This window comes from Zootoca vivipara, chromosome 8 (assembly GCF_965207765.1).
Source record: "Zootoca vivipara chromosome 8, rZooViv2.hap1.1, whole genome shotgun sequence".
NCBI classification, from domain to species: domain Eukaryota; kingdom Metazoa; phylum Chordata; class Lepidosauria; order Squamata; family Lacertidae; genus Zootoca; species Zootoca vivipara.
In genome coordinates this window covers 7,121,277-7,145,853 of record NC_142591.1, presented here as the reverse complement: position 1 = coordinate 7,145,853, position 24,577 = coordinate 7,121,277, and the positions used below count along the sequence as shown (strand labels likewise).

At 43.9% G+C, this 24,577-nt stretch overlaps 1 protein-coding gene across 4 annotated transcripts in view; it reads left to right on the top strand.

The window, feature by feature from the left end:
- The window catches only part of DGKH (diacylglycerol kinase eta), an 87,322-nt gene extending 64,371 nt beyond the window's left edge, over positions 1-22,951 (top strand). For 3 of the 4 annotated variants that reach the window (XM_060278068.2, XM_060278067.2, XM_060278066.2), the window contains 13 exons: positions 1,398-1,515; positions 2,422-2,532; positions 2,674-2,770; positions 3,437-3,544; positions 6,315-6,428; positions 7,763-7,897; positions 8,529-8,695; positions 9,002-9,107; positions 12,143-12,235; positions 13,151-13,270; positions 14,576-14,684; positions 16,168-16,298; positions 21,405-21,639. In XM_060278068.2, coding sequence (XP_060134051.1) covers positions 1,398-1,515; positions 2,422-2,532; positions 2,674-2,770; positions 3,437-3,544; positions 6,315-6,428; positions 7,763-7,897; positions 8,529-8,695; positions 9,002-9,107; positions 12,143-12,235; positions 13,151-13,270; positions 14,576-14,684; positions 16,168-16,298; positions 21,405-21,494 — 1,499 coding nt within the window. In that variant the 3' untranslated portion in view covers positions 21,495-21,639. Of the gene's footprint in view, positions 1-1,397; positions 1,516-2,421; positions 2,533-2,673; positions 2,771-3,436; positions 3,545-6,314; positions 6,429-7,762; positions 7,898-8,528; positions 8,696-9,001; positions 9,108-12,142; positions 12,236-13,150; positions 13,271-14,575; positions 14,685-16,167; positions 16,299-21,404 lie in introns of all 4 variants that reach the window. The other variant, XM_060278069.2, reaches the window with a different exon arrangement.
- The last annotated feature ends 1,626 nt before the right edge of the window (positions 22,952-24,577 follow it).

Here is a 24,577-nt window from a genome sequence, read left to right as displayed (position 1 = left end):
TTTCATCCAATAGCAGGTGTTGACGTATCACACAATCCCAGTAATGTGAAGTGTACTTTAGTCTAACTGGAATCCGTGAGAGTTCTGTGCACAGCAAAGGACTTGAGGGTTTGATTTAATAATAATAATAATAATAATAATAATAATAATAATAATAATAATAATAACAACTTTTTATTTATACCCCGCCCTCCCCAGTCAAAACCGGGCTCAGGGCGGCTAACACCAATAAAATTACAATAAGACATAAAAGAAAAGAAAACAATGAATTAAAATACAGATAAAAATACCATATTAAAATTTAAAATGCAGCCTCATTTTAAGTAGTCCATAAATCAAAACCATGAGGGAGGATTTTGATGGTAATTACGAACAGGTATCCCTGGGTTGGCACCTCAGGTGCTATAGGCCATAGTATAGGCTAATTTAAATATTCTATGGTGTGGTTCAGATTACAGCCAGGCACTCTTGCATCTAATATTTTTGTTTTTTAAAAACAGTAAAATTGAATGCAGCAATGCATTTTGCTCTATTGTTGTTTTTGTATTGTTTTTCTCTATCGTAAGCTTTCAGTGTCTAAATTTTATCTTGATGAGACATAGACAAACAGTTTTAATTATCTCACTGATTGGCTTCAAGCTGACTTTTTTATTTTATTTTTTGCTCCCTCTGGGTTATAGTTCTCAATTCAGATTTTCCATTCTTTCACATTATATTCCTTCAGTAGCACCTTAAAGACCAACTAAGTTTTTATTTTGGTATGAGCTTTCGTGTGCATGCACACTTCTTCAGATACCTGAAGAATATCAGATACCTTCAGATATCAGAATATCAGATACCTTCAGGTATCTGAAGAAGTGTGCATGCACACGAAAGCTCATACCAAAATAAAAACTTAGTTGGTCTTTAAGGTGCTACTGAAGGAATTTTTTTTATTTTGCTTCGACTCAGACCAACACGGCTACCTACCTGTAATTATATTCCTTGTTTATCAGAGTCCTGACACTCTCTCAAATCACTTTGTTCTGACTGGTTTGATTCTTTGATATTTCTGTATAACAGAAAGGAAACGGTGAAATGATGGCCCAGAGTGGTTGGGGGTGGAAAAATAGCGGGGGTTGGTATAGTTTTGCTGCTCCCCATCCTGCACGGGTCCCATTTCTCCCCAGGTCCTATTACTTTCAGTGTTTCCAGTAGAAAAATGGACACCCTGAAAAGCATTCAAAACTAACACAACCTCATATGAAATATTTTCACTTTTAGAATTGGTGAAATGCTTTTCAGGGTAATGTTTTAGATACCCACTTCTCCTCCCCACCCCAAAATGTTTTCTAAAAGCTAGGATAAAACTACAGTATTGAGTGATTGTAGTATGCATTTTCTCCTTTTCCCATCAGGTCTAAGAGCAGGCCTGGCAGCCTCTATTGCAGGGAGTTCTATTATCAGCAAAATGTTACTAGCCAACATTGATCCGTTTGGTGCTACACCGTTCATTGATCCTGATCCAGAATCACTGTAAGAAGAAAAATATGTTTTGCTTAATCCTTATAGTTTTCTGTTTCACATTTCCTTGGCAATCTTATTTCTTTCTCTATACCAAATTAATATCCGGAAAGTCTTGCAGCAGACAAAGGAAAGTTTGAGTGGTTTTAATGGATTCAAAAGTCCAAAACTCTTAAGTGAAAAATGGTTTCTTAAAAATAAAAACACCAGACCTACACAATTGTGGTTCCCAAATGAGGTCAGTAGGCAGTCAGCTGTTCTATCTTCACATTGTCCTAGGAAGACCTGATAAGCGATGTGCTACATCCCTTGAGTTAGAACTTTCCCTTGTTCCTCCTTCACACACCTTACTCCGAAAACAGTTTTAAGAGCAAGGGGGGAGACAGGATTAACAAGAGCAGTAGGTCTCCTCAAGTTGTGCAGCCATTCACGCTCTTGTTTTTCTCCTTTCCCCTCAAGAAAGGAATGGAAGGGGTTGGCCATGGAGGGACAAAAAAACGAGAATCTTCGCATCTGTTCCGTGAGCAGTTGTGTAAATCAAAACACCTTCATGGTGGGCTGGCCCAACTCTGCAGCACCTCTGCCGTCATGGGGGATTGCAGGGGGCAGGGGGACAATCAGGTCCCCCACCTTATGCAAGAAGATGTATTTTCCAGTGGCAGAAACCCAAGGTATTCTTCTCGAAAGATGAAGAAGGAGGAATGGCCAAATATTTATGTAACACAATTTTGTTGCTGTCTCATGGTGTGTGTGTGTGTGTGAGGGGGTGGGGAGAGCGAGAGCGAGAGAGAAATGTGGGTAATTAGTGTAGAATCAGTTGAAAAACTATAAATGTGTCATTGTATACTTGCACATACAGTTGTTGCAATCGACCTTCGCTATGGTAAGGTTATAATACATTTGCACATTTGTCTACAGGGAAGGATATTCAGAGAAGTGTGTCATGAACAATTACTTTGGCATTGGATTAGATGCAAAGATTTCATTAGAATTTAATAATAAACGAGAAGAACACCCTGAAAAATGCAGGTAATTGAGTCAGAACCCAGATTTTAAATAGAAATATTTTCTGCAAACATGTATAATATCTTTTTTTTAAAAAAATAATTGCATCTTAACAGTGGTTAGTGTGTGAACTATACGCCTCGGCATGACCATTTTTTCTTTTAGAAGCAGGACAAAGAACATGATGTGGTATGGTGTACTTGGTACTAAAGAATTACTGCAACGTACCTACAAGAACTTAGAACAAAAAGTTCAGCTTGAGGTAATATTTATATATCCCTAACTGCATCCCTGTCAGAGGCGGGCTGCAGGAATAGAACATTCCCTCCCCTTCCCCAATCGCAACAGGCCAGTCCCTTCATACTTGTTTTATTTATTTATCCATTTCATTAAAAAATTACACCTTTTGATTGTAAAAAAAAAGCACTCAAAGCAATTTTTTTAAAAAAAGATTAAATCGTAAATTCAGGGAAAATTCACAATACACCAGAACATACAAGAAGTTAAAATACTAAAACAGATTAAAATTCACACCAGCGTTTCTAAGTGTATAGGTATCCTTGCCTACCCAGGCACCCAAAACAATACAGGGAGGGGGCCTGCATGATTTCAACAGGCGGGGAGTTCCAAAGTGCATCCGCTGCCCCACTAAACGGTTTAATGGGTATAGAACAGGCACCCCCAAACTGCGTCCCTCCAGATGTTTTGGCCTACAACTCCCATGATCCCTAGCTAACAGGACCAGTGGTCGGGGAAGATGGGAATTGTAGTCCAAAACATCTGGAGGGCCGAAGTTTGGGGATGCCTGGTATAGAAAATCTGTGCTACGTAAACTAAATGACCTTTAGGTCCAATATGTGATTAAAGGATATAGCAAATTATTTCAGTGATCATTTATACAGTTGTTGTTGTTTTTTTTGCATTGCAGTGTGATGGGCAATACATCCCCCTCCCGAGTCTTCAAGGCATAGCTGTTTTGAATATCCCAAGCTACGCTGGTGGGACTAATTTCTGGGGCGGAACCAAGGAGGATGATGTAAGCAGGGTGAGGGGGGTTGTTTCTACAAGTGTTTTTGCCGCCAATGTCCTGTGAAGCAGAATTTCTGCTGGTTTTATTGACAGTGTAAGGGTGTGGTTGCGGCTACTCTTGAGTAAGGACGCCCAAGTCCGTACTTGCACAAATACTATGCACAAGGTTTTATTGTGCATAGTATTTACAGTGCAGAGATAGCAGAAAACATGACCTCCTAGTCCAGGGGTCCCCAGACTTACCGAGCGGCGGGCCGGTGCCCGCCGCGCCGCCCGCGCGGTGGGCCGGACGGCAGGGGAGTGCGCGCGCAGCGGGCCGGAGGGCGGGGGAGTGCGCGCCCGTGCGCATGCGCACACGCACACGGGCGGGAAAAAAATTGCCGAAAATCGCTTGTGCGCATGCGTATGGGCCTCCCCCGACCCGGAAGTGCACCAGAAATGACCTCTTCCGGGTCGGGAGAGGCCTGTACGCATGCGCACAAAGGATTTTCGGTGATTTTTTGCCGATTTTTTAGATTGTCGCTGCGCCGCGCGCCGTGAGAGCGGGCGGCGGCAGCGGGCGGCGGGGGTCGTCGCGGGCCGGATTGGAAGGCCGATTGGGCCGCATCCGGCCCGGGGGCCGTAGTTTGGGGACCCCTGTCCTAGTCACTCACAGAATCTGGGAGTGGACGCTTCCTGTTGCATGACCAACATAAGAGCTTGGGCACCCCGAAATGCCCCCTCCCGACCTTACGTTTAGTGGCGCGCCTCAATTCGGGCACCAGAAGGGGCTGCCTGTTCCCCTCCACCTCTTGGTCAAGGCGGCGCAAAGGCTCTCCAACATCACTGAGCCTTGCCTCCTCCTCCATACCACTAACTTCCTCATTCCCCCCAGCTGACCCACTGCTGCTGCTCTCACTGGGCGAAGAGCCGGTCAACAGGATGGTGGGGGGAAATTCCCTGTAGGAAGGTCCCCTGACAGAGAGTATGTTCAGGTTTGAAATCTTTTGCTTTTAAAATGCCTAAAAAGGTAAAGGTAAAGGGACCCCTGACCATTAGGTCCAGTCGTGACCGACTCTGGGGTTGCGCGCTCATCTCGCATTATTGGCCGAGGGAGCCGGCATACAGCTTCCAGGTCATGTGGCCAGCATGACAAAGCCGCTTCTGGCGAACCAGAGCAGCACATGGAAACGCCGTTTACCTTCCCGCTGTAGTGGTTCCTATTTATCTACTTGCATTTTGACGTGCTTTCGAACTGCTAGGTTGGCAGGAGCTGGGACCAAGCAACGGGAGCTCACCCCGTCACAGGGATTTGAACCACCGACCTTCTGATCAGCAAGCCCTAGGCTCAGTGGTTTAACCACAGTGCCACCTGGGTCCCTTTAAAATTCCTACATATTTGTTATTTCTTCATACAGGGTATGTGCATAAAATAGTAAGGCTTTCGTCATGCTGCAGTTCATCAACCCCAGCGTGATGACAAAATGACAGGGAACAGACCCGTTCAGAGTAGGGTTGTTTAATTTCCAAGTAAAGGGTCTGCTGGTTTCTCCTTAAGGTTTCCAGACTCAAGAGAGAGCAGGGCAATTAAAGGCACAGAAGTCCTGTCCTCTATTGAGTCTGGCAACCCTAGTTCAGAGAGAAGGCAGCTGGGTACGCTTGCCCTGGGCCTCGGAGGTCAAAGTTGGCTAGGGGGGCTCTGACAGGGGTCTGCTGGCCTTGGCACGCCGAGAACGCCCCATGTCTCTCAGCTGACTTGGAGACTTAATGGGCAAAACACCCATGATTGTCCGTATGAACAGCAAGTCTTCAATATTCCAGTCTGGACTTGCGTTGCTGCGTACAACCGTGTAGCATCAGACGGGGGGGCAACTTGAATAAACTATGGAGGGGGGGCAGGTAAGCCCCTCCCCACATAATCAATTACATGACATGGTGTGTGTGGGGGGCCCCCCCGAGGAGTTGGCTCCTATGGCATCAGATCAGATTAAGGGTCAGTGTCGGCAATGTGGGGCAACTGATGGACAAGTCTCCTGCCTCACACCCAAAGAAGCTCCTTATGGGCCTGGCAGGCAGGCAAGTGGGGAAGCAAGTGGGGAAGCAGCCCAGGTGAGCAGCTGAATGATGGTGAAGTGCCCCCACCGCATTTTTAAAAAGGGTGTGGCTTGGGGAAGCTGTGGGGGAGATAGGCGAGGGGACAGGCAAGGTGTAAAGAAAGCAGGAAGGCTTGGTCAGGTGTAAAGGGAGGAGGGCTTGGCCAGATGTGGGGAAAGGGATTGGTGGGTAGGCCGGGTTGGCGAACAGGAGCGTGGCAGCCCCTAAGTGCCTAATATAAACGCTGTTAGAACTTTTACTGTTTTAAAATTTAAAAAGTTACAAAATATATAACAGTAGGGTTCTTTCAGCCACAGGAAAACTGGGCGAAGGGGCTGCCCCAACTGTTGATGGTCAGGAATCATGGAACTGTGTAGGGTTGGGAGGGACCACGATGGCCATCTAGTCCAACCCCCTGGAATGGCAGGGGGCAATGGCTGTAAAGTGCCCCCCCCTGTAAAGTGGGGGTGGGGTTGCCCCCAACAGAGTGCACCTGAATTGTGTCCCAAATGCTTAACGTCTTCATTGAGGTTTGAGGGATACTGATTTATATGCTGGAGTGTGTGGTGTGATTTCTCAATTGCACCCATTCCGGTGTCCTCTTTGATGAGTTACAGAGCATGACAGACAAAAGAGCAGACATAAGCTGGTAGGCTTCCATTGAAAGTGTAAGCCCAGACTTGTGTTTCCTTTCTGTCCACCAGATATTTGGGGCACCGTCATTTGATGATAAGATTTTGGAGGTTGTTGCAGTATTTGGCAGCATGCAGATGGCTGTTTCTCGTGTTATCAAGCTACAGCACCACAGGATAGCCCAGGTATGTGTATCTACCGGGAGAAAACAAGCGTAGCCCGTAAACGTGTTCAAGTGCACACAAATCAAGCGTTGACTTTTCATTTTAAGCGTGCTAACCATCATAAATGCCAAAATGCAGTAGCTTTTTGGCCCACGAGTTGTACCTGGATGCACAGGAGCCGCAGCTGTTAATAACCACACTTCTTTTTGGAAAACATCTTTCACAATCTCAGAGTGCTTTGATATTCTGGGGGTTCCAGGAGCTTACCCAGGGTTTGGTGTCCTCGGAAGGAGAGAGATGGTGTATTTATGATAAATGGTTTATTTACACATATACACAACCAGCGCTCACAGCATAAACTCCCCAAAAGGTCTCGCTTCTGTCATGGTCACAGCCTTGGATTCCTACAGAAATCAAGCATGGCTCTCCCTCTCTGGCTTCTGCCTGCTTCCAGCTCTCTCACACAACTTAGACGGCTCTTGTCCTTCTAATTACCAGACAGATGAAGAGACCACCACCACTTCTTTTGTGGTCCTTTGGTGGCAACTATGGCCATTCTCTCACAAAGAAACTTGCCTGTCTAATAAAGCTAAGGAATCCTCCATTAGATTTTAGACCTCCCTGGAACTAGGACCCCAGGAATTAGAAGGGACTCAGGCATCATACAGACATCATACATAAAACTCACATATTTTAAAACAAAGCTGTACTACTCGATGGATGCAAGGATATATGACTTTGGACATGATTGAGAGTCGCATAGCCAGGGGAACTTTGAGTGTGAAGACCCGAATGTGGAAAAAGGAGAACAACAAGAAGGAGGCAGGAACGAGATGTGGAAGGTTCTTCAAGAGGTCCAGACTATGGGGAGTCCGAAAAAAGAAGAATAATTAATAATTAATAATTGGGAATACAATTTGGTCTTTTTTGTTTTAGTTGGTTGTTTTTAATTGGAATATGATTATGATTATACAGTGGTACCTCGACATCCAAACGATTCGACTTCCGAAGGTTTCGACTTCCAAAGTCGATAACCCCGGTAGTCTTTTCGCCGCAGGCACCCCGCACGTGCGTTCTGCGCAGAAGCGCAAAATCACACTTCGCGCATGCGCAGAAGCGCTGCTTCAACAACTGAAGGCTTCGACTTACGAAGACAGCCGCGGAACGGATCGTCTTCGTAAGTCGAGGTACCACTGTATGTTGATTGGCTGTTTTTATTGGAAAATTAATAAAAATGTTTTTTTAATTAAAAAGAACATGCTAGTTATACGGTATATGAAAGTGAAAAAAGTGAGTCTGCAGGTTGACATTTTCATGAAATCACCCTTCATTAAAATCCACTTACTCTTTTCTAGTGCCGGTCGGTAAAGATCACCATACTTGGAGACGAAGGAGTCCCTGTGCAGGTGGATGGAGAGGCATGGATCCAACCTCCAGGAATTATTAAAATTGTGCATAAAAATAGAGCACAGATGCTAACCCGAGACAGGGTAGGTGATATTTTGTCTAATATCTAATGGGTTGCCCTCAAGTCCCACCTAGGGTAAACCCACTGAAAGGAATAAACCTGTTAGTCATGTCTGGTACCTTCAATGGGTCTATGCTGAGTAGGACTATTATTATTATTATTAGAATTTATATACCGCCCTATACCCGGGGGTCTCATTGAATACCACCTACTGTCTTCTGTATAAATCCCTTTGTGAGGAAACTGATTTTTCTGTGCCTTAAGAAACATAAGTAACATGCAAAAATAAGGTTAGTGTAAGTATGTGCTTCAAATACCTTAATCTTTTTAATGGGGAAAAAGTAAACATGCAGCCAGCCACACATGTACATTCACACGTGTGTGTGTGTGCACATTCACACATGCGCGCACACACACATACAGTATTTACTATACAGTGTTTTGTGTTTGTGTTTTGTTTTTTCACCAGGGATTGTATGATTCCCCCCACCCCCCAATGCAGACACAAATATTAAGCTTATTTTTGGTATTAGTTTTCATTGTAAAAATTAATAGAGTGACGTCTTTTAAAGTATGGTATGAATTATTGTGCGTAACGATCCTACATGGAAGTATTTGTATTCATGTCAAACAACTTCCTCAATTCTGAATAGGCCTTTGAGAGTACGCTGAAATCCTGGGAAGACAAACAGAAGTGTGATTCCTGCAAACCGATCCTGAGATCCCCTTTGTACCCTCAACAGGCTGTGGAACTGGCCACTGAAGAGGAGACTTTGCAGATCCAGTCATCTTCTCAGGCCGCAGAGGAACTGATTAGCAGGTACCCTCCTCGCCTTGCTTTCTTCATGAGGCCTTAAACTTGACAAGAGTTATGGCATCTTATATGCCGTAACTTAGACCAAATATTGAGCTGAAATAGCATGTCAGTGGATTGATTCTGAAAATTTTGCTTACCCCCCGGTCCCTCTGTCATGTTTTTGTGCCTACGTGGCTTCCCTGGAACAAAACCTCTGCCCTAGTTGCGAATGACCTGTATCTCTTTTCTTCGTGTTTGGGCAGCTGTTTATCGACAGAGAATGCTTTTCTCATTTCCTTTCTCTTTTTCCACCCACAACATTTGTTGCAGAATCTGTGAAGCTGCAAAGATACACAGCTTGTTGGAACAAGAACTGGCTCACGCAGTAAATGCATGCTCTCATGCGTTAAACAAGGCCAGCCCAAGTTTTTCGGAGGTAAAGGAAATCTCTGGTGCTGGTTGAATATGATTGTTTTGTTATTCATTTCATTTGTCATTTGCTTCCTATGAGGTATTTTGAAGTTATTTACGACACAGTCAAGACATATATGAAACACTTCCCTATATAAAAACAGTTTTACAATGAAAATCAACCATTACGAAAACAATTAAAACAATGATTACGTACAGAACAAGGTGCACATATATATATAAAGGTAAAGGTAAAGGGACCCCTGACCATTAGGTCCAGTCGTGACCGACTCTGGGGTTGCGCGCTCATCTCGCATTATTGGCCGAGGGAGCCGGCGTATAGCTTCCAGGTCATGTGGCCAGCATGACAAAGCCGCTTCTGGCAAACCAGAGCAGCACATGGAAATGCCGTTTACCTTCCCGCTGTAGCGGTTCCTATTTATCTACTTGCATTTTGACGTGCTTTCGAACTGCTAGGTTGGCAGGAGCTGGGACCAAGCAACAGGAGCTCACCCTGTCGCAGGGATTCGAACCACCGACCTTCTGATCAGCAAGCCCTAGGCTCAGTGGTTTAACCACAGCGCCACCTGAGTCCCACATATATATATAATCCATTTCAAATCCCATAGCAACAGCTCCACTTAGAAGGCTTGTGATGGAAAGTCTTGAGCAATTGCCTCAAATGCAAGATGGCACTTGTCTGATACATAGCAGAAGGGAGTTCCCAAAGTTAGGTGCCATCACCCCTAAGGCCCAGTTACAACATGGTGCACTACGGACCTGCAGACTTCCCTCTCCTCAACATACTTGTCCCAAATCTCCTAATGACCATCTCATGTACATGTTAAATGGCAATGGGGGCAGGATGGGACCCTGCGAGGCAGCTGAGAAATCATCACCCAGTGCTATTCTCTGAAACCAAGCCTGGAGATAGGATAGAAACTGGTGCAAAACCACGTCCCCAGTGCCCATTGCCCAGAGTCTGTTCATGAGGATACTATGTATTGAAAGCTACCAACAAATCAAGTAAGAATAACAGGGTCATAGAACTGCAGAGTTGGAAGATACCCAAGGGTCACCTAGTCCAACCCCCTGCAATGCAGGAATCTCAGTTAAAGCATCCATGACAGATGGACATCCAACCTCTTATTATGTCATCACCAGTTTAGACATCGTTTTTCTTTTGGGTGAAGACAGAGGCAAACTAGGGGTTGAGCAGTTCCCCCTTCTCTCGGACACCCAAGAGCATTTCTCCGTCTTCTCCACGCAGAGGACCAACCACTTGCTTTGGAAATAGCCGAGGGAAACCTTCTGCGTTATTTTTAACCTCTCTTGCAAAGACGGCATCACACGTCCCCATTCTTCTGTAATAAGGGCCACCCATCAGGGTGACCAAGGAAGATTCAGTCCCACAAGCAGCTCTGAGCCTTGACTGGAATGGGTGAAGGTAGCCTCTTTCATCCAAGAATACCTGCAAATTTTGCACAACCTTTCTCCAAAATGGGGGTATTTGCAACTGGGCAATAGATTCCATGAACCAGTGGGCGTCCTTTAGGCTTTTTCCAGAATCATTGAATCGCCACCTCTTTCAGGATAGCTTGGGCCATTCCGTCCTGCTGATTGATGTGTATTGATCACACTGTAGACATATCAGATCCTGCATCCCTCCGCTGGCAAGATTTAATAAGCCTCGAGAGAGCAATGGTCAAGGGAGCACATGGTTGGCCGCATCCTTGCAAGCCATTCAGGTTTTTTTTTAATGGGGGGAAAAGCTACACCTGCTTTCCCCCCCCCCATTAATTAATCGGGGGGGGGGGAAACTACACCAATACGGCTGTGGCCGTGGCTGACGTGACCTCACAGTTTCCTGGTCTTCCTCAGTCTTGAAGGCATCTAGGCCAGGCATCCCAAAACTTCGGCCCTCCAGATGTTTTGGACTACAATTCCCATCATCCCTGACCACTGGTCCTGTTAGCTAGGGATCATGGGAGTTGTAGGCCAAAACATCTGGAGGGCTGCAGGTTGAGGATGCCTGTTTTAAACCAAATGCATCTTTATGATGGCTGATCAATCTAAAATGAAGCTTTGCTATTAAGAATGTTTTAGATGATCTCTATCTGCACGCTGCACCTCAAGTTTGATTAGAATTCCAGCTGTGAAGGAATGATCCTGTTACTTACCGGTATCATTTTTGGACATTGAGAATGGATTAAATTCTCACCAGATGTCAAAGAGAAAAACAACTCTTAGAAGACAGCCCTGTTTAGGGAAGCTTTTAATGTTTAATAGATTATTGTATTTTAATGTTCTGTTGGAAGCTGCCCAGAGTGGCTGGGGAAACCCAGCCAGATGGGCGGGCTATAAATAAATTATTATTACTACTACTACTACTACTACTACCAGTACTACTACTACTACTGAGGCCGTTGACCTTAGGACTGTGTCAGGCAGCTGAGAAGGTGGGAGAAAGGTTCCCCGTGATCTTTCTTTCTCAGTGCCACAAGCAAAGAACAAAGATGCTTGCAGAGCAAGTAGCACAATATGACGCCAGCAGGTGATCCCAAAACAGGCACCGCATAAACCTCCCCAGTCCTGGAGGAGATTTCCTTCCTGACCCTTAATAAAGCATTTAGCCACTGACAAATTCCTATTTATTTACATTACAGTGGTACCCCGGGTTACAAACACCTCAGGTTACAAAAACCTCGGGTTACAAACACTTCGGGTTACAGACTCCGGTAACCCGGAAGTAGTACCTCGGGTTAAGAACTTTACCTCAGGATAAGAACAGAAATTGCATGGCAGCAGTGGGAGGCCCCATTAGCTAAAGTGGTGCCTCAGGTTAAGAACGGTTTCAGGTTAAGAACGGACCTCCAAAGCGAATTAAGTTCGTAAGCAGAGGTACCACTGTATTACAATACAGCCTTTCAACAAACGTGGTCAAAAGAGTTAAGGACCCTGTTACGATTTGGAAAGGAAAAGCCAGCTGCGTTTATTTGATTTTTCCAACTATTATAAACTGTTTACGAGTAAATGTGCTCCTTGGTTTTCTTCCTACAGAGCCTTACCAGAAACACTGCCCTGGAAGTCGCTGTCAACATGAAGGCTCTGCATGATGAAACCAAATCCTTGCTAGTAGGCAGAGCTCCCTTAGTAAGTGAATTTTTCCTCCCTGTTCAAATTCAGGCACTGGACAGAGACTTTTCTATTTTAGCAGGAATTTTAAGGGACCTCTTTGTTTGTATTATTAATTCTAATTGATTTTAGCCATTGCATGCTTTTTGAAAGTTTTATGTACATTGCTTAGAAATTCCTGTGATTGAGTGGTGTATTAATAGCTCAAATAAATGAATGAATGAATGAATGAATAAAACTTGGAGGACTGGGCACTTTTGGAGCAGAACATCAGTATATTACAGTGGTACCTCAGGTTAAGTACTCAATTGGTTCTGGAAGTCCGTACTTAACCTGAAGTGTACTTAACCTGAAGTGAACTTTCCCATTGAAAGTAATGGAAAGTGGATTAATCCGTTCCAGACGGGTCTGTGGAGTACTTAAACTGAAGCGTACTTAACCCAAGGTATGAGTGTAATTGGTTCCGGAAGTACGTACTTAACCTGAAGCATACTTAATCTGAAGCGAACTTTCCCACTGAAAGTAATGGAAAGTGGATTAATCCCTTCCAGACGGGTCCACGGAGTACTTAAACTGAAAATACTCAAACCAAGGCATACTTAAACCGAGGTATGACTGTATGACTGTATTTGTGTTATCTCAACGCCTTATTTCTTCATCTTTGTTGTGGCTGTAGTTGCTCCCGACAACACATGTAATCAGTAGTTTACAGCACATGCGCCCAGCATTGGTTGGGAATAATAAGAAATGGGAAATCAGTGCAATTTTGAAAGGTTCATTCTCCATGTTATTCAAATTGGCATCCAATTGCAATTTTAAAAAAGAAAAATGGCAGTACATATGACACATCTATTTAATTGTAAAAGTTGGGAAATTAGATGCTCCCCTTTAAAGGACACAGGCCCGCTAACGTTTTGTGATTTGTTTCTGCAGCAGTTAGAATCCCCTCATGAAGAACTGCTCTCAACAGCTGTGCACAATTTAGAGACTGAATTAAGGAAGCTGGCTGAGATTCCCTGGCTCTTTTATGTTCTACAATTAAATGACGATGAGGTGGGTGAAATTCACACTTGCAAGCCTGCTTTCATTTTATTAAATCAGTAAATTGAATCATGTTGGCATCCCAAAACTCCTTTGTGCATTACTGTATATCCGTCTTTGCTGTTGCTTTTTTGTTTGTTTGTTTTTTGCAAAGTACAGTGGTACCTCGGGTTGCGAACGGGATCCGTTCCGGAGTTCTGGCCACACCCAGAGGAATTCGCTACCGGAGGTGGCGCTTCTGCGTATGGCGTGGTTTAGAGCTTCTGTGCATGCACGCGGTCCGTAGAGTGCTTTGGCGCATGTGCGCACGGCAAAACCCGGAAAAATACTTCTGGGTTTGCCGTGTTCGCATCCTGAAAGATACGCAACCAGAGGTGTGCGTATCTAGAGGTACCACTGTACAGGATCTACATTTGCTCCCAGTGCATTTCTGAGCACAATTTAAAGTGTTGGTGCTGACCTTTAAAGCCCTAAATGGCCTCAGCTCAGAATATTTGCCCGTTCAGTCCGGACACTGAGGTTACAGGGAACCAGGCAGAGGGCCTTCTTGGCGGTGGCGCTTGCCCTGTGGAAAGCCCTCCCATTAGATGTCAAGGAGATAAAGAACTACACAACTTTTAGAAGGCATCTAAAGGCAGCCCTGTTTAGGGATGCTTTTAATGTTGGAGGTTTTATTGTGTTTTAAATGTTTTGTTGGGAGCCGCACAGAGTGGCTGGGGAAACCCAGATGGGCGGGGTACAAATAATGAAATCTTTATCATTATTGTTATTGCTTAAACCTACAATAAAGTAGCCACAAATGGGAAACCTTGAAAATATTTTTCCTTCTTCCAGCTCTCTCTCCCCTGCCCCATCCTACCTTAAGTATGTTTTCAAGCCCAATTCAGCTGCTCCATTTGGGTTAGGAAGGGGGATCTTCTGCATTTTTTTCCTTTTTCTCGTGCAGACAGACAACATGTACTGGACATTAAAACTGCTGCCTGGCTGGTCAGATTTGGCTATGTGCTGACATCATGGTGGAGAAATGAAGCTGTTTTATAATAAGGGCTGTGATTTTTGAACTGTTCTTGTGACTTTCACCCCCTTTTCGATTAGACACACCTGCATACCCCCGCCCCCCAAAAGTCACTGAATAAGAATTACTGATTACTGTCTGGGGTACCTTCCAGAAGGAGTGAAATACCTACAAATATTCTGTCTTCCCATTTTTCAAATGCAAGTTCTGTCCTTGAAATTGCCATTCTCTCTCTCTCCCCCCCCTTCTGAATTATTAAGTTTTGCTTCTCAACATTGTTTTCCCATCTCTTTTGTTTTTAGGATCCTCCTTTGGAATATGCTAAAAGAAACAACAGAAGCACAGTATTCCGCATAGTGCCAAAGTTTAAAAAGGAAAAGGTTCAGAGACAAAAGACTAGCCCTCAGCTTGGTATGCTTTATAAAATAATAATAATACTGTAATAATAATGTGGCTATGGGGGAGTTGTGGTTCAAATCTTTCATTACATGCTCAGATGATGAATCGTTATTATCTAACTCAGCTTTGAGCTGAAGGGAACCTTGACCCTTGTCCTTGGATAAATGACCTGTGGTCTGCTTCACTGTTAGAGGATGTAAAATACCTCTCACTGGTTTGACTGTCCTGGGATTAGCTAACCCTTAAAATCTAATATAGCCATACCTTGGTGGTTGAATGCCCTGGAACTGGGACGTTTTGGCTCCCAAATGCCGCAAACCCGGAAGTGACTGTTCCGGTTTGCGAACGTTCCTTTGGAACTTGAACGTCCGGCGGGGCTTCCGGTTGGTTGCAGGAGCTTCCTGCAGCCAATCAGAAGCTGCAATTTGGTTTCTGAATGTTTTGGAAGTCAAACAGACTTCCAAAACGGATTCCCTTCGACTTCCTAGGTATGACTGTATTAGTTTTCAAACGGTGTCCCAGGAAGTCCTTGGGATTCATCCTCATTTCAGCAATGGCCAGCAAGCATCCCTTGTCCTCTTGTACTGATCCTCCTCTGTATGCCAGAAAGCAGTGTGCTTCAGAATCCTGGCCCAGTGGTTTCTTTTTCTTTTTTCTTTTTTTGGAGTTTAAATAAACTTTTCAGTCCCCTTCTCCCATTGTTACAGAATGTGTACAGGTTACTACTTCACTATTTATTATAGAGATCTCAGGGTAGGGTCTTTTAGCAGAGAACATTTTTGAAAATGCTAAAAAAAAAAAGAATAGCGAGCACAGAATTCTTAATAAATGTAAGAGGCTTCGTTGAAATTATTGGTTGGCTGTTGCTTACACTTCAGAGGCATCGTGTGTCACATCTAGCTTCCGAAACGAAATAGCACTGCGTAAACACATGAAAATTGAAATATACACTCATTCTTCTTTATTAAATTGCTTTCTCAGTTTAATGTGGGCAACTAACCTTGGAGAACGATGTTGACAGAACTTTTAAATGTGCTATTTTGCCTGGTATGGCTAATAGATAATTTTCTGAATTAAGAGCTGTAGTTGTTTATGTTTCAATGAGTACTGATTTCCCCCCCTGCTAACATGGAAACCAATAAATCATCATTTGTGTGCAGCAGAACATGCACAGACCTTGTAGTACATCTTCTAATATGGTTACAAGTTAATTAGTTGCTGTTCAGGAAGCCTGATAGCTTTGATGCTGAAGCTGAAAGCATGGCTGTAATGCAGAATGCCTTGTCCTCTTTTTTTATTTAATTTAACATACATTCACAGGTTTTCTTTAACTGCATGGAAAAACGAAGCTGCCAGTTTTTTTTCAAGACTATATTTGACTTTTTGCTATCACTGCAGTATTCTAGTCTGTTTTTCACCCTCTGTGGCCTAACCTTTGCTTGTGATGCACTTGAGCATGTAGAAATTAAGGGGGTTTTGCTCTTAACTTTGGTAGTTCAAAAATGGGGCACAGATGAAGTTGCTGCTTGGCTGGATCTGCTCAGTTTGGGAGAGTACAAAGAAATCTTCATCAGCCATGACATCCGAGGCTCTGAGCTTTTACACCTGGAAAGGCGAGATCTTAAGGTATTTTCTATGTGCTACTTTTCTGCTTATGATCATTTCCCCTTGATAGAAATCAATTAAAAACTTTCCTCTGTCCCTATTCCAGCTGTGTGCTTGTAGCTTGGCTTTTAGTGTGCAAACTTTGCAAAACAACAAACAAACCCCAAACTAACACGCTGTCCGTTAGGCCAGACTTTTAATCTTCTAATTAACAGGAATATTGGGAATTTGCGTCTTTTAATGATTTCTACAGAGTAATGGTGGAACCGGGCTTTGGGAAATCGCTAAATGTATTGGCTGTATTGATTTATATGAAAATAACTACATTATCATTAAAAGGGTTTAGGTTGGAGATAATTTGTAATCCATCAACTGGCCGTTATCAAGATACACATGATGCAAGATTTTGAAATACACCCATCCCTCGCTCTGGGTTATAATCCCTTTCTATTTGAGGCATTCTGGGGTAACCTTAAGTAGGTGTTCTGCATTTTGTATCTGTCACTGCTGCTAGTCAGACCTGCTTTGAGGATAAGATAGACCAGGCAGGCAGTTATAGTTCTTTCTGCTCTAAACAGAATTGTCCTCAGAAGCAGCTCGCCAGGTGAGGTTGAAACACTGTGCGAGGTTCTTGGCCGGCAGGTTGCTGTGGCTTGCTGGAAGGGAGAGGGACAAGGCAGTGGGCAACATACCACCGGGAGCGCTGGATTGGCTCCATGGATGTGTTTGCACCACCTCTATCTCCCCACCCCCACCCCGCCTCCCCCTTCTTCCTGTCCCTCCCACTATGCAACAGCGTCCCACCTGTGAGCCACTTCTGTGTCCACATTTCCAGGAGATTTTCTCCACTCCTCCACCACCAACACTCCTGTTCTACGTCTGCCTTTCATTTTAGGCTATCGTCATTGATGCTTGGGGCAACAAAGAAATCTTAATAGTGAGTAGAGAGGCCAGGAGTTTTTCTGTGGATGTAATTCAGCTTATTCTTGACATCTCCTGAACAGGAGGAAAATTGTGTTAGGCATAATGTTTAGTTTCTGTTTTTAATTATCAGTTAACTCAATTGTGTTCATAGTTCTAGACTCCAATCCAGTCTGGCGTGTCTAACACTAGCTGTATGAGGAACCGTATTATGGAAACTTGTGTCTTGACACAGCTGGCTTCCTTCTGGCAGTTTCCTGGCCTTTAGCAGGTTTCTGTAGCACCCCCTCAGTTTCCTGGGCATCTAGCTATCATCCCTAGTTTCAGGTGTTTCTCTGGTATACCTATAGTGTTCTGCTGTGCATTTTGCATCTCTCTGTGTTAAATTTTCACTTAATTTTTTTCCTGGAGCAGGTGAATGGAGGTGTATAGCTTTCTCAAATTAATAGTGTCTTAGGGAAGGTCTAGATAAATGCCTTAATTGATTGAGCGTTAAATGCAACAGGTTCTGCAGAAGAACTGTGAAGCTGCAATTTGCAAGTTTGCAATGAGCCCACAATGCCTTAGTTTACACGCATTTATACAAACAAGGAAGGTGATTCATGGGAATCACAATGTTGTATGAATTGGCTCGGTTGAAATTTGTAGTATTCAGACTTGTTTGAAAATTTGTAATGCTCTCTCATAAAATATGACAAGGCAGCCTATAACATATAAAATACAACAAAATCAGTCTATTAATATCTATAAAACATAATTAAAAGCATCAGTAAAATGTCAGTAAATATTGGTTGTTTAAAAGAAAAAAATATCAGGAAGACCTGCCTGAAGACATCAGAAAGGAGGCAGGGACTGTTCCTGTTGAACCTCTATAGGCAGGGAAGGGAAGGGCTTGCCACCCTAAAGGCTCAATTCCTAGAGGAGGCCATCCAAACCTCAGAGGCCTGGGAGAAATGGAGAAGAAGATATAATTCTTGATACTACTAATAATTGGTTAATTTAATCATATTTCTTTCCTGTTGATTATGAACATATCTAGAATTACTTCGGATTATCGTGCCATTTTCCAATTTCACTATTTTAGTGGAAATGCCTAGTTTCTCTAAAGAAACTAATACTCATTTGTTAAGTACAAGAAAGGTAGTTTACATGTGTATTTCATACCTGCCAAGTTGCTGTCAGAGAAATAAGGGACCGAGCCAGAAATAGCAGACCGGAAGTAGCGCTGCCGCCATTTTGGAACTGGGCGGAGCATGCTTAGAAGTGACTTTTGATGCTGCTTTGCCCAGTTCCAAAATGGCCGCCACGCCAGAAGTCGCACTGCAGCCATTTTGGAACTGGGCAGAGCAGCATCAAAAGTCGCTTCTGAGCATGCTCCGCCCAGTTCCAAAATGGCCGCTGCGCCAGAATAAACCGGGGAAAAACAAAAAAATCATTTTTTTCAGCTAGGAACAGCTGGGAAAACGGGAATTTCCCAGGGAAAACGGGAGACTTGGCAGCTATGGTGTATTTTTATGTAATAAATCCTGCCATTAGAGAGTAGCTGAGACATTTCCCTCTGTTTGTAAGCTGTCCAGTTTTTAACTAGTTTTGAAAAGTATTTCTCTCCCCACCCCATTATATTTTGGTTACCGTACTTCTAAAGTTAATGGACTGCTTTACATGTCATGGGTCATCCACGTGGCTGTGTGGCATCCCAGAGACGAGCTTGGCAGGAGGACAAAGAAATCTTGAGAACAAGCCCCAGTGGGGGGGGGGACCATAGAACAGGGTCCCTAGGGCCGAGTCTTGGAAGAGGGTATGGAGGACTTTATGCTTCTGTCTGTTACAGGTCCTGTTTGTTCCAAAATACATGTTCAAGAAAATGGTCATCCCTGAACTGTATACCACTGCCATTCAAGTCAGGGTGAACATAAAGGATAATTCAGTAATGGGAAGTAGCCTCAATTGCAAGGAGAGTTTTTGTGCAAGAGAGTTTTCTCTGTGAGAGACTCGCTTTTCCTATGTTGGGTAGGAGGTTAATGAGAAGAAGCATTGAAGTATATGGTTGTTTCCTTTTTCCATCCCACAAACCTAGTTCAATTTGTTATACTATTTTTATGGAAAGGATCCCGCCTGCAATTTCTGAAAAGTCCAAAATTGTGTATGGTCAAAACACACTAGGTGAAATTAGGAGGGATTGCCAACAATAATTATTTCCTGGACACCTGCCCCCTTTCTACCCCTATTTTATTTTATTTTATTTTATTGCAAAGTGTGTGACAAAAAAGTGACACTTATCATTCTGAAATGTGGGCATGCAATGGCTTTCCAACTTGGGTGTTCACAGCACAGCACATCAAAGTCTCTGTGCTTTTCCCCACACATAGAGGAAAACCTATTGTTCTCTGAAGGGATCTTGTCATTTCTGCCAGACAAGAGATTCATTCCACCAGATATTAAAAGAGAGGGATCTAAACCGGGCTTTTTTTTGGGGGGGGGGAGACATACACATAACAGAAGACAGATCTGAGATGTCTTGGGCAGAAAAATCTGTTGTGGGTCATAACATTTAGGATACAATGTAGGTAGAACAGAGGAATCTGCCTTGTACTGTCAGACCATTCATCCATCTAGCTCACTAAATGGACTGTCCCACTTGGAGATGATGGAGGTCTCAGCCTGGGTGTTCCTCTGTACAAAGCATGCTCTCTACTGCTGAGGTGCAGCCCTTCCCCAGAGGTTGACATTTTCTGGATACAGTGGTGCCTCGCCTAACAAATGCCCTGCTTAACGAAATTTCCGCTTAACGAAAGGATTTTTCGAGCGGAGGTTGCCTCGCTAGACGAATTTGTTTTATGAAAAATTCGTCTAGCGAATCACGGTTTCCCATAGGAATGCATTGAAATTCAATTAATGTGTTCCTATGGGCAAAAAAAAAAAAAACAAAAAAATTCAATGCATTCCTATGGGATTCGCTAGACAAATTTTTCGTTATAAGAAAAGACCCGTGGAATGAATTAAATTCGGCTAGCGAGGCACCACTGTATATTGAGAAACCTCCTGTTTAAATGTCCCATGAGTTTATTAGATATTTTTTGCATTATTGTTGCAGGTAAGTAACGTTATCTAAATCTATTGGGAATAAATTACAAAAATTGTCTTTACATCTTAATATTTAGAAATACACCTTGTTCAGGAAATTACATTATTATTATTATTAGTAGTAGTAGTAGTAGTAGTAGTACAGTGGAACCTCGGTTTATGAACACCTCGGTTTATGAATTTTCGGTTTACGAACGCCGCGGACCCATCTGGAACGGATTAATTCACTTTCCATTACTTTCAATGGGAAAGTTCGCTTCAGTTTCTGAACGCTTCAGTTTATGAACAGACTTCCGGAATCAATTACACCCATGCTTCGGGTTAAGTACGCTTCAGGTTGCGTACTCCGCGGACCTGTCTGGAACGGATTAATCCACTTTCCATTACTTTCAATGGGAAAGTTCCCTTCAGTTTATGAACGCTTCAGTTTAAGTACTCCGCGGACTGTCTGGAACGGATTAATCCACTTTCCATTACTTTCAATGGGAAAGTTCGCTTCAGTTTATGAACGCTTCAGTTTATGAACAGACTTCGGGAACCAATTTTGTTCATAAACCGAGGTACCACTGTAGTGTACAGTGGTAGCTTAGTTTACGAACTTAATCCATTCCGAAAGTTCTAAAAACCAAAGCGTTCTTAAACCAAGGCGTGCTTTCCCATAGCAGTGGGGGACTCAATTTACAAATGGAACTCACTCAACATGCTCTGCTTCCAAGGTAAGGTTCACAAACCAAAACACCTACTTCTGGGTTTGCAGCGTTCTTAATCCAAGTTGTTCATAAGCTAAGCTGTTCTTAAACCAGTGCATTAGCATTATTAGTATCATCACTATTATTTGCATGGCTGCAGTAATTGCTTTTAAGAACTCTGCCATGTGTAATCAGTCATGGGAACCGGTGGTGTTTATTACATGATTAGCACAGTAGCAATGGTTGGGGGGGGATTTTTATTATGGGTTCCTTGCTCCCTCCCCGTGCTTTCGACTAGAGGTAGGATCATTCCTGGATATCTGCCCCCTTTGCTGGCCATCTGAATCGGTCCTTCTTATTAAAGGTTAAAAGATCTTTGGGTGCCTGTGAATGAACTTTTGCGACTGACCTTCCCATTCTCCTTGTCTTGTAGGACCTGGGGATCACGAAGGTGGGTCATATGAAGCGAATCCTTCAGGGAATTAAAGAACTCGGCCGGACCTTGCCTTTGACAGAAGTGTAGTTCTATTGCTGGCCTCTGAAGAAGAAAGGCTGTTTATGCAAAGCTGTGGAGGCGCATTACCTTCTTTGTAGGTTTCTGCACGGATGTGTGAATGTCAGCATGTGGCGTGCGAGGGATTGCGTTGGGGGCATTGCTTGAAAAAAAAGAGCCGAATGGGAGTCCTTGGGAGGTTTTGTGGGCCTGACGTTGCTGTGAAGTACATTGCGAAGAGCAGCTCTTAACAGGTCAGCTTTTGACCGAAATGTGGGTAGCCTATGCGTTATCTAGCAAAGGGCAGTCAAGATAGGATGGCTTTCCTTTCATGCATGGGATTTCTCAGTACTGCAACAAATAACTTAATGCAGTGAGACCATTAGGTTTGAAAAAAATTCCTGAGGCCTGGAAACACTTGCCAATGTGTTGGAGGGACTGATTACCAGTGGGTTTTTCCAGGCAATGCTGATACCTCGGCAACCTCCCTTCCTCTTCTGTCTCTGACCAAGAAATCAGGCCAGAGCCATCATGCTGTATACCGTGAGTGCAAACTGTAATTATTGGTTTGCCTGCCTGAACTGTCTTTTTTTGTTGCATGACACACCTGACACTTTACAGACTTGAACAACTTTTATATTGGTTTGGAATAAGGTTTAATTTATTACTCTTCTGTGTCTTGTGTTGGTTGAAGACTTTTTTCTGACGTCGTTCGTACCCTAAACGTGCTGTGAACATCTCTGCTATTCTCCGGCATGGGATGTATATTAAATATAATGGAAAGTTTATGTCCTCTGGCTGCAAGTAACTTAATAGTATTTTTAAAAGGCTGGTACCTCACAATATTACGAGTTTACTCCCAAGAAACAGAATTATCTGAATATTTTCTTATCGGCTATAAAATATGCAATGTTTTATCTCTTACAGCCTCTCTTAAGGCAACTGCTAGCTTACTTTGAGTATTTAAACTTCAAAGCATGGCAGTATTGTGACTCATAGCAAGGTGGATGTTTGCTAATTCAGTGGTAGCAACCTGATGATGTTCACAGAACTAAAATTACTTCATATTGAAGGCACACTCAGACCAATTATTTGAATATCAGGGCTTGATTATGTATTTTTTAATGGAATCAGTAAAAACACAGAGCATATAAAATATTCAGTTTATCAACACAAGGCATGTAAATATTAAGCAAATACTTCTTTTAGTACAGAAATTATCCTCTTTAGAAATATTTAATTCCTGGGATATGCGTGAAGCCTGTTTATCGGTGTATTTGTTAAAATGGACTAGTAAAATGGATTAAGAATTGTGTCTTTAAAATTCTAATCCCTTTATTAAAATAATATAAAATGTATTTGTTTCTCAGCTGAGGCAGAGCTCTTTCAGGTGTATGTTTAAGCTTTTCACGTTAAAAATAACCAGTGCCAAGTACTACGTCCTAAATTGACTGGTGTGATATAATTAAAGATTGTCCAACAATGAAGAGCATAAAGACAGTACGTAATAGAAGACAAACTATTTATTCTGATATATGTATGCACGGGTGTCAAACACAAGGCCCGGGGGCCAAATCCGGCCCGCCAGACCTCGTCATGTGGCCCGCCGAGCGCCCCAGCCAGCGGGACCCAGCAGTGGGACCTTGCTGCTGAAGCGCCGCGCCGACAAACAGCTGGGGCCGGGGGGGGGTTAGAAAGGCGGCCGGAGCAGTGCTGCGTGGAGTGCCCCGAGCCACAGCAGGAGAAGGAGGAGGCAGCTTGCCGGGTCAGCGCCCGGCAGCGCCGCACGGAGAGTCCCAAGCCTCTGCGACACAGCAGTGCTCTGTAGCACTTTGAATCCTCCTCCTCCTGCCACGGCTCGGCGCCTGGAAACAGCTGCTGCTGCCGCTGAAGCACAGACAAAGCACCCAGCAGCGCCGCATGGAGGAGGAGGATTCAAAGTGCTACAGAGCACTGCTGCGTCCCAGAGGCTTGGGACTCTCCACACGGCGCTGCCGGGCACCGACCCGGCAAGCCGCCTCCTCCTCCTCCTCTTGCCTCACCTCCTCCTCCTCCTGCCGCGGCTCAGCCTCATGAACGTGAGCTCAGCAGCGGCTCAGCCTCACGAACCTGCAACTCTGAGGCTTTACGCACTTCTCCTAAAACAGACACCCGCTGCCTCACGCTGCACGGGAAATGCTTTTTGCCCCTGGGTCCCTTCATGCTCTTTTCTGGCGCTGAATCAAGGCGGCGACCCCCCCCCCTCCCTTTCTTTCTTCCTCTCTCTCGTTCTTATTCTTTCTTTCCCTCTCCATCCTTCCTTCTTTATCTCTGTCTTCTCTCCCTCTTTCTTTTTCTTTCCTTCTTTATTCCTTCTTTCCTACTCTTCTTTCTCTCACCTCTTTCCTTCCTCTCTCCCTCCTGCTCCCTCTTTTCTTTCTTTCTTTCTTCCTTACTTCCTTCCTTTCTTCCGTCCTTCCCATCTTTCTTCCTCTCCCTCATTCTTATTCTTTCTTTCCCTCTACTTCCTTCCTTCTTTCTCCCTTTCCGTCTTCTCTCCCTCTTTCTTTTTCTTCCCTTCTTTATTCCCTTCCTTATTTCCTACTCTTCTTTCTCTCCCCTCTTTCCTTCCTTCCTCTCTCCCTCCCACTCCCTCTTTCCTTCCTTCCTTCCTTCCTTCCTTCCTTCCTTCCTTCCTTCCTTCCTCCCCTCCCCTCCCCTCCCCTCCCTTCCCTTCCCTTCCCTTCCCTTCCCTCTCCCTCTCCTCAGAAACATAGGATGCTGCTTTATACTTCTGGCCCTAAACCCTGGAACCAGGAGAGCAGCTTCAGTGAGTCAACCTCAGCCAGTCCCTTTGGTGAAGGGTGGTGGCTCACTGGCAGAACATCTGTCCTGCATGCAGAAGGACCCCAGCATCTCCAGGTACTAGTAGCTCTGCAAAGGTCCTGCATGAAACCCTAGCGAGCCTCCACCACCCAGTGCACTTACCAAAAATCATTTTTCAATAAATTGTACAATAATTGTACATTTGAATATCTACTTGCCATTATTCTGACTATGTTTCTGCTTTCAGAGCTAGTTATTACTTACATTATTACAAAAAAACAGTAATAATTGAATGCAGTGACAATAAT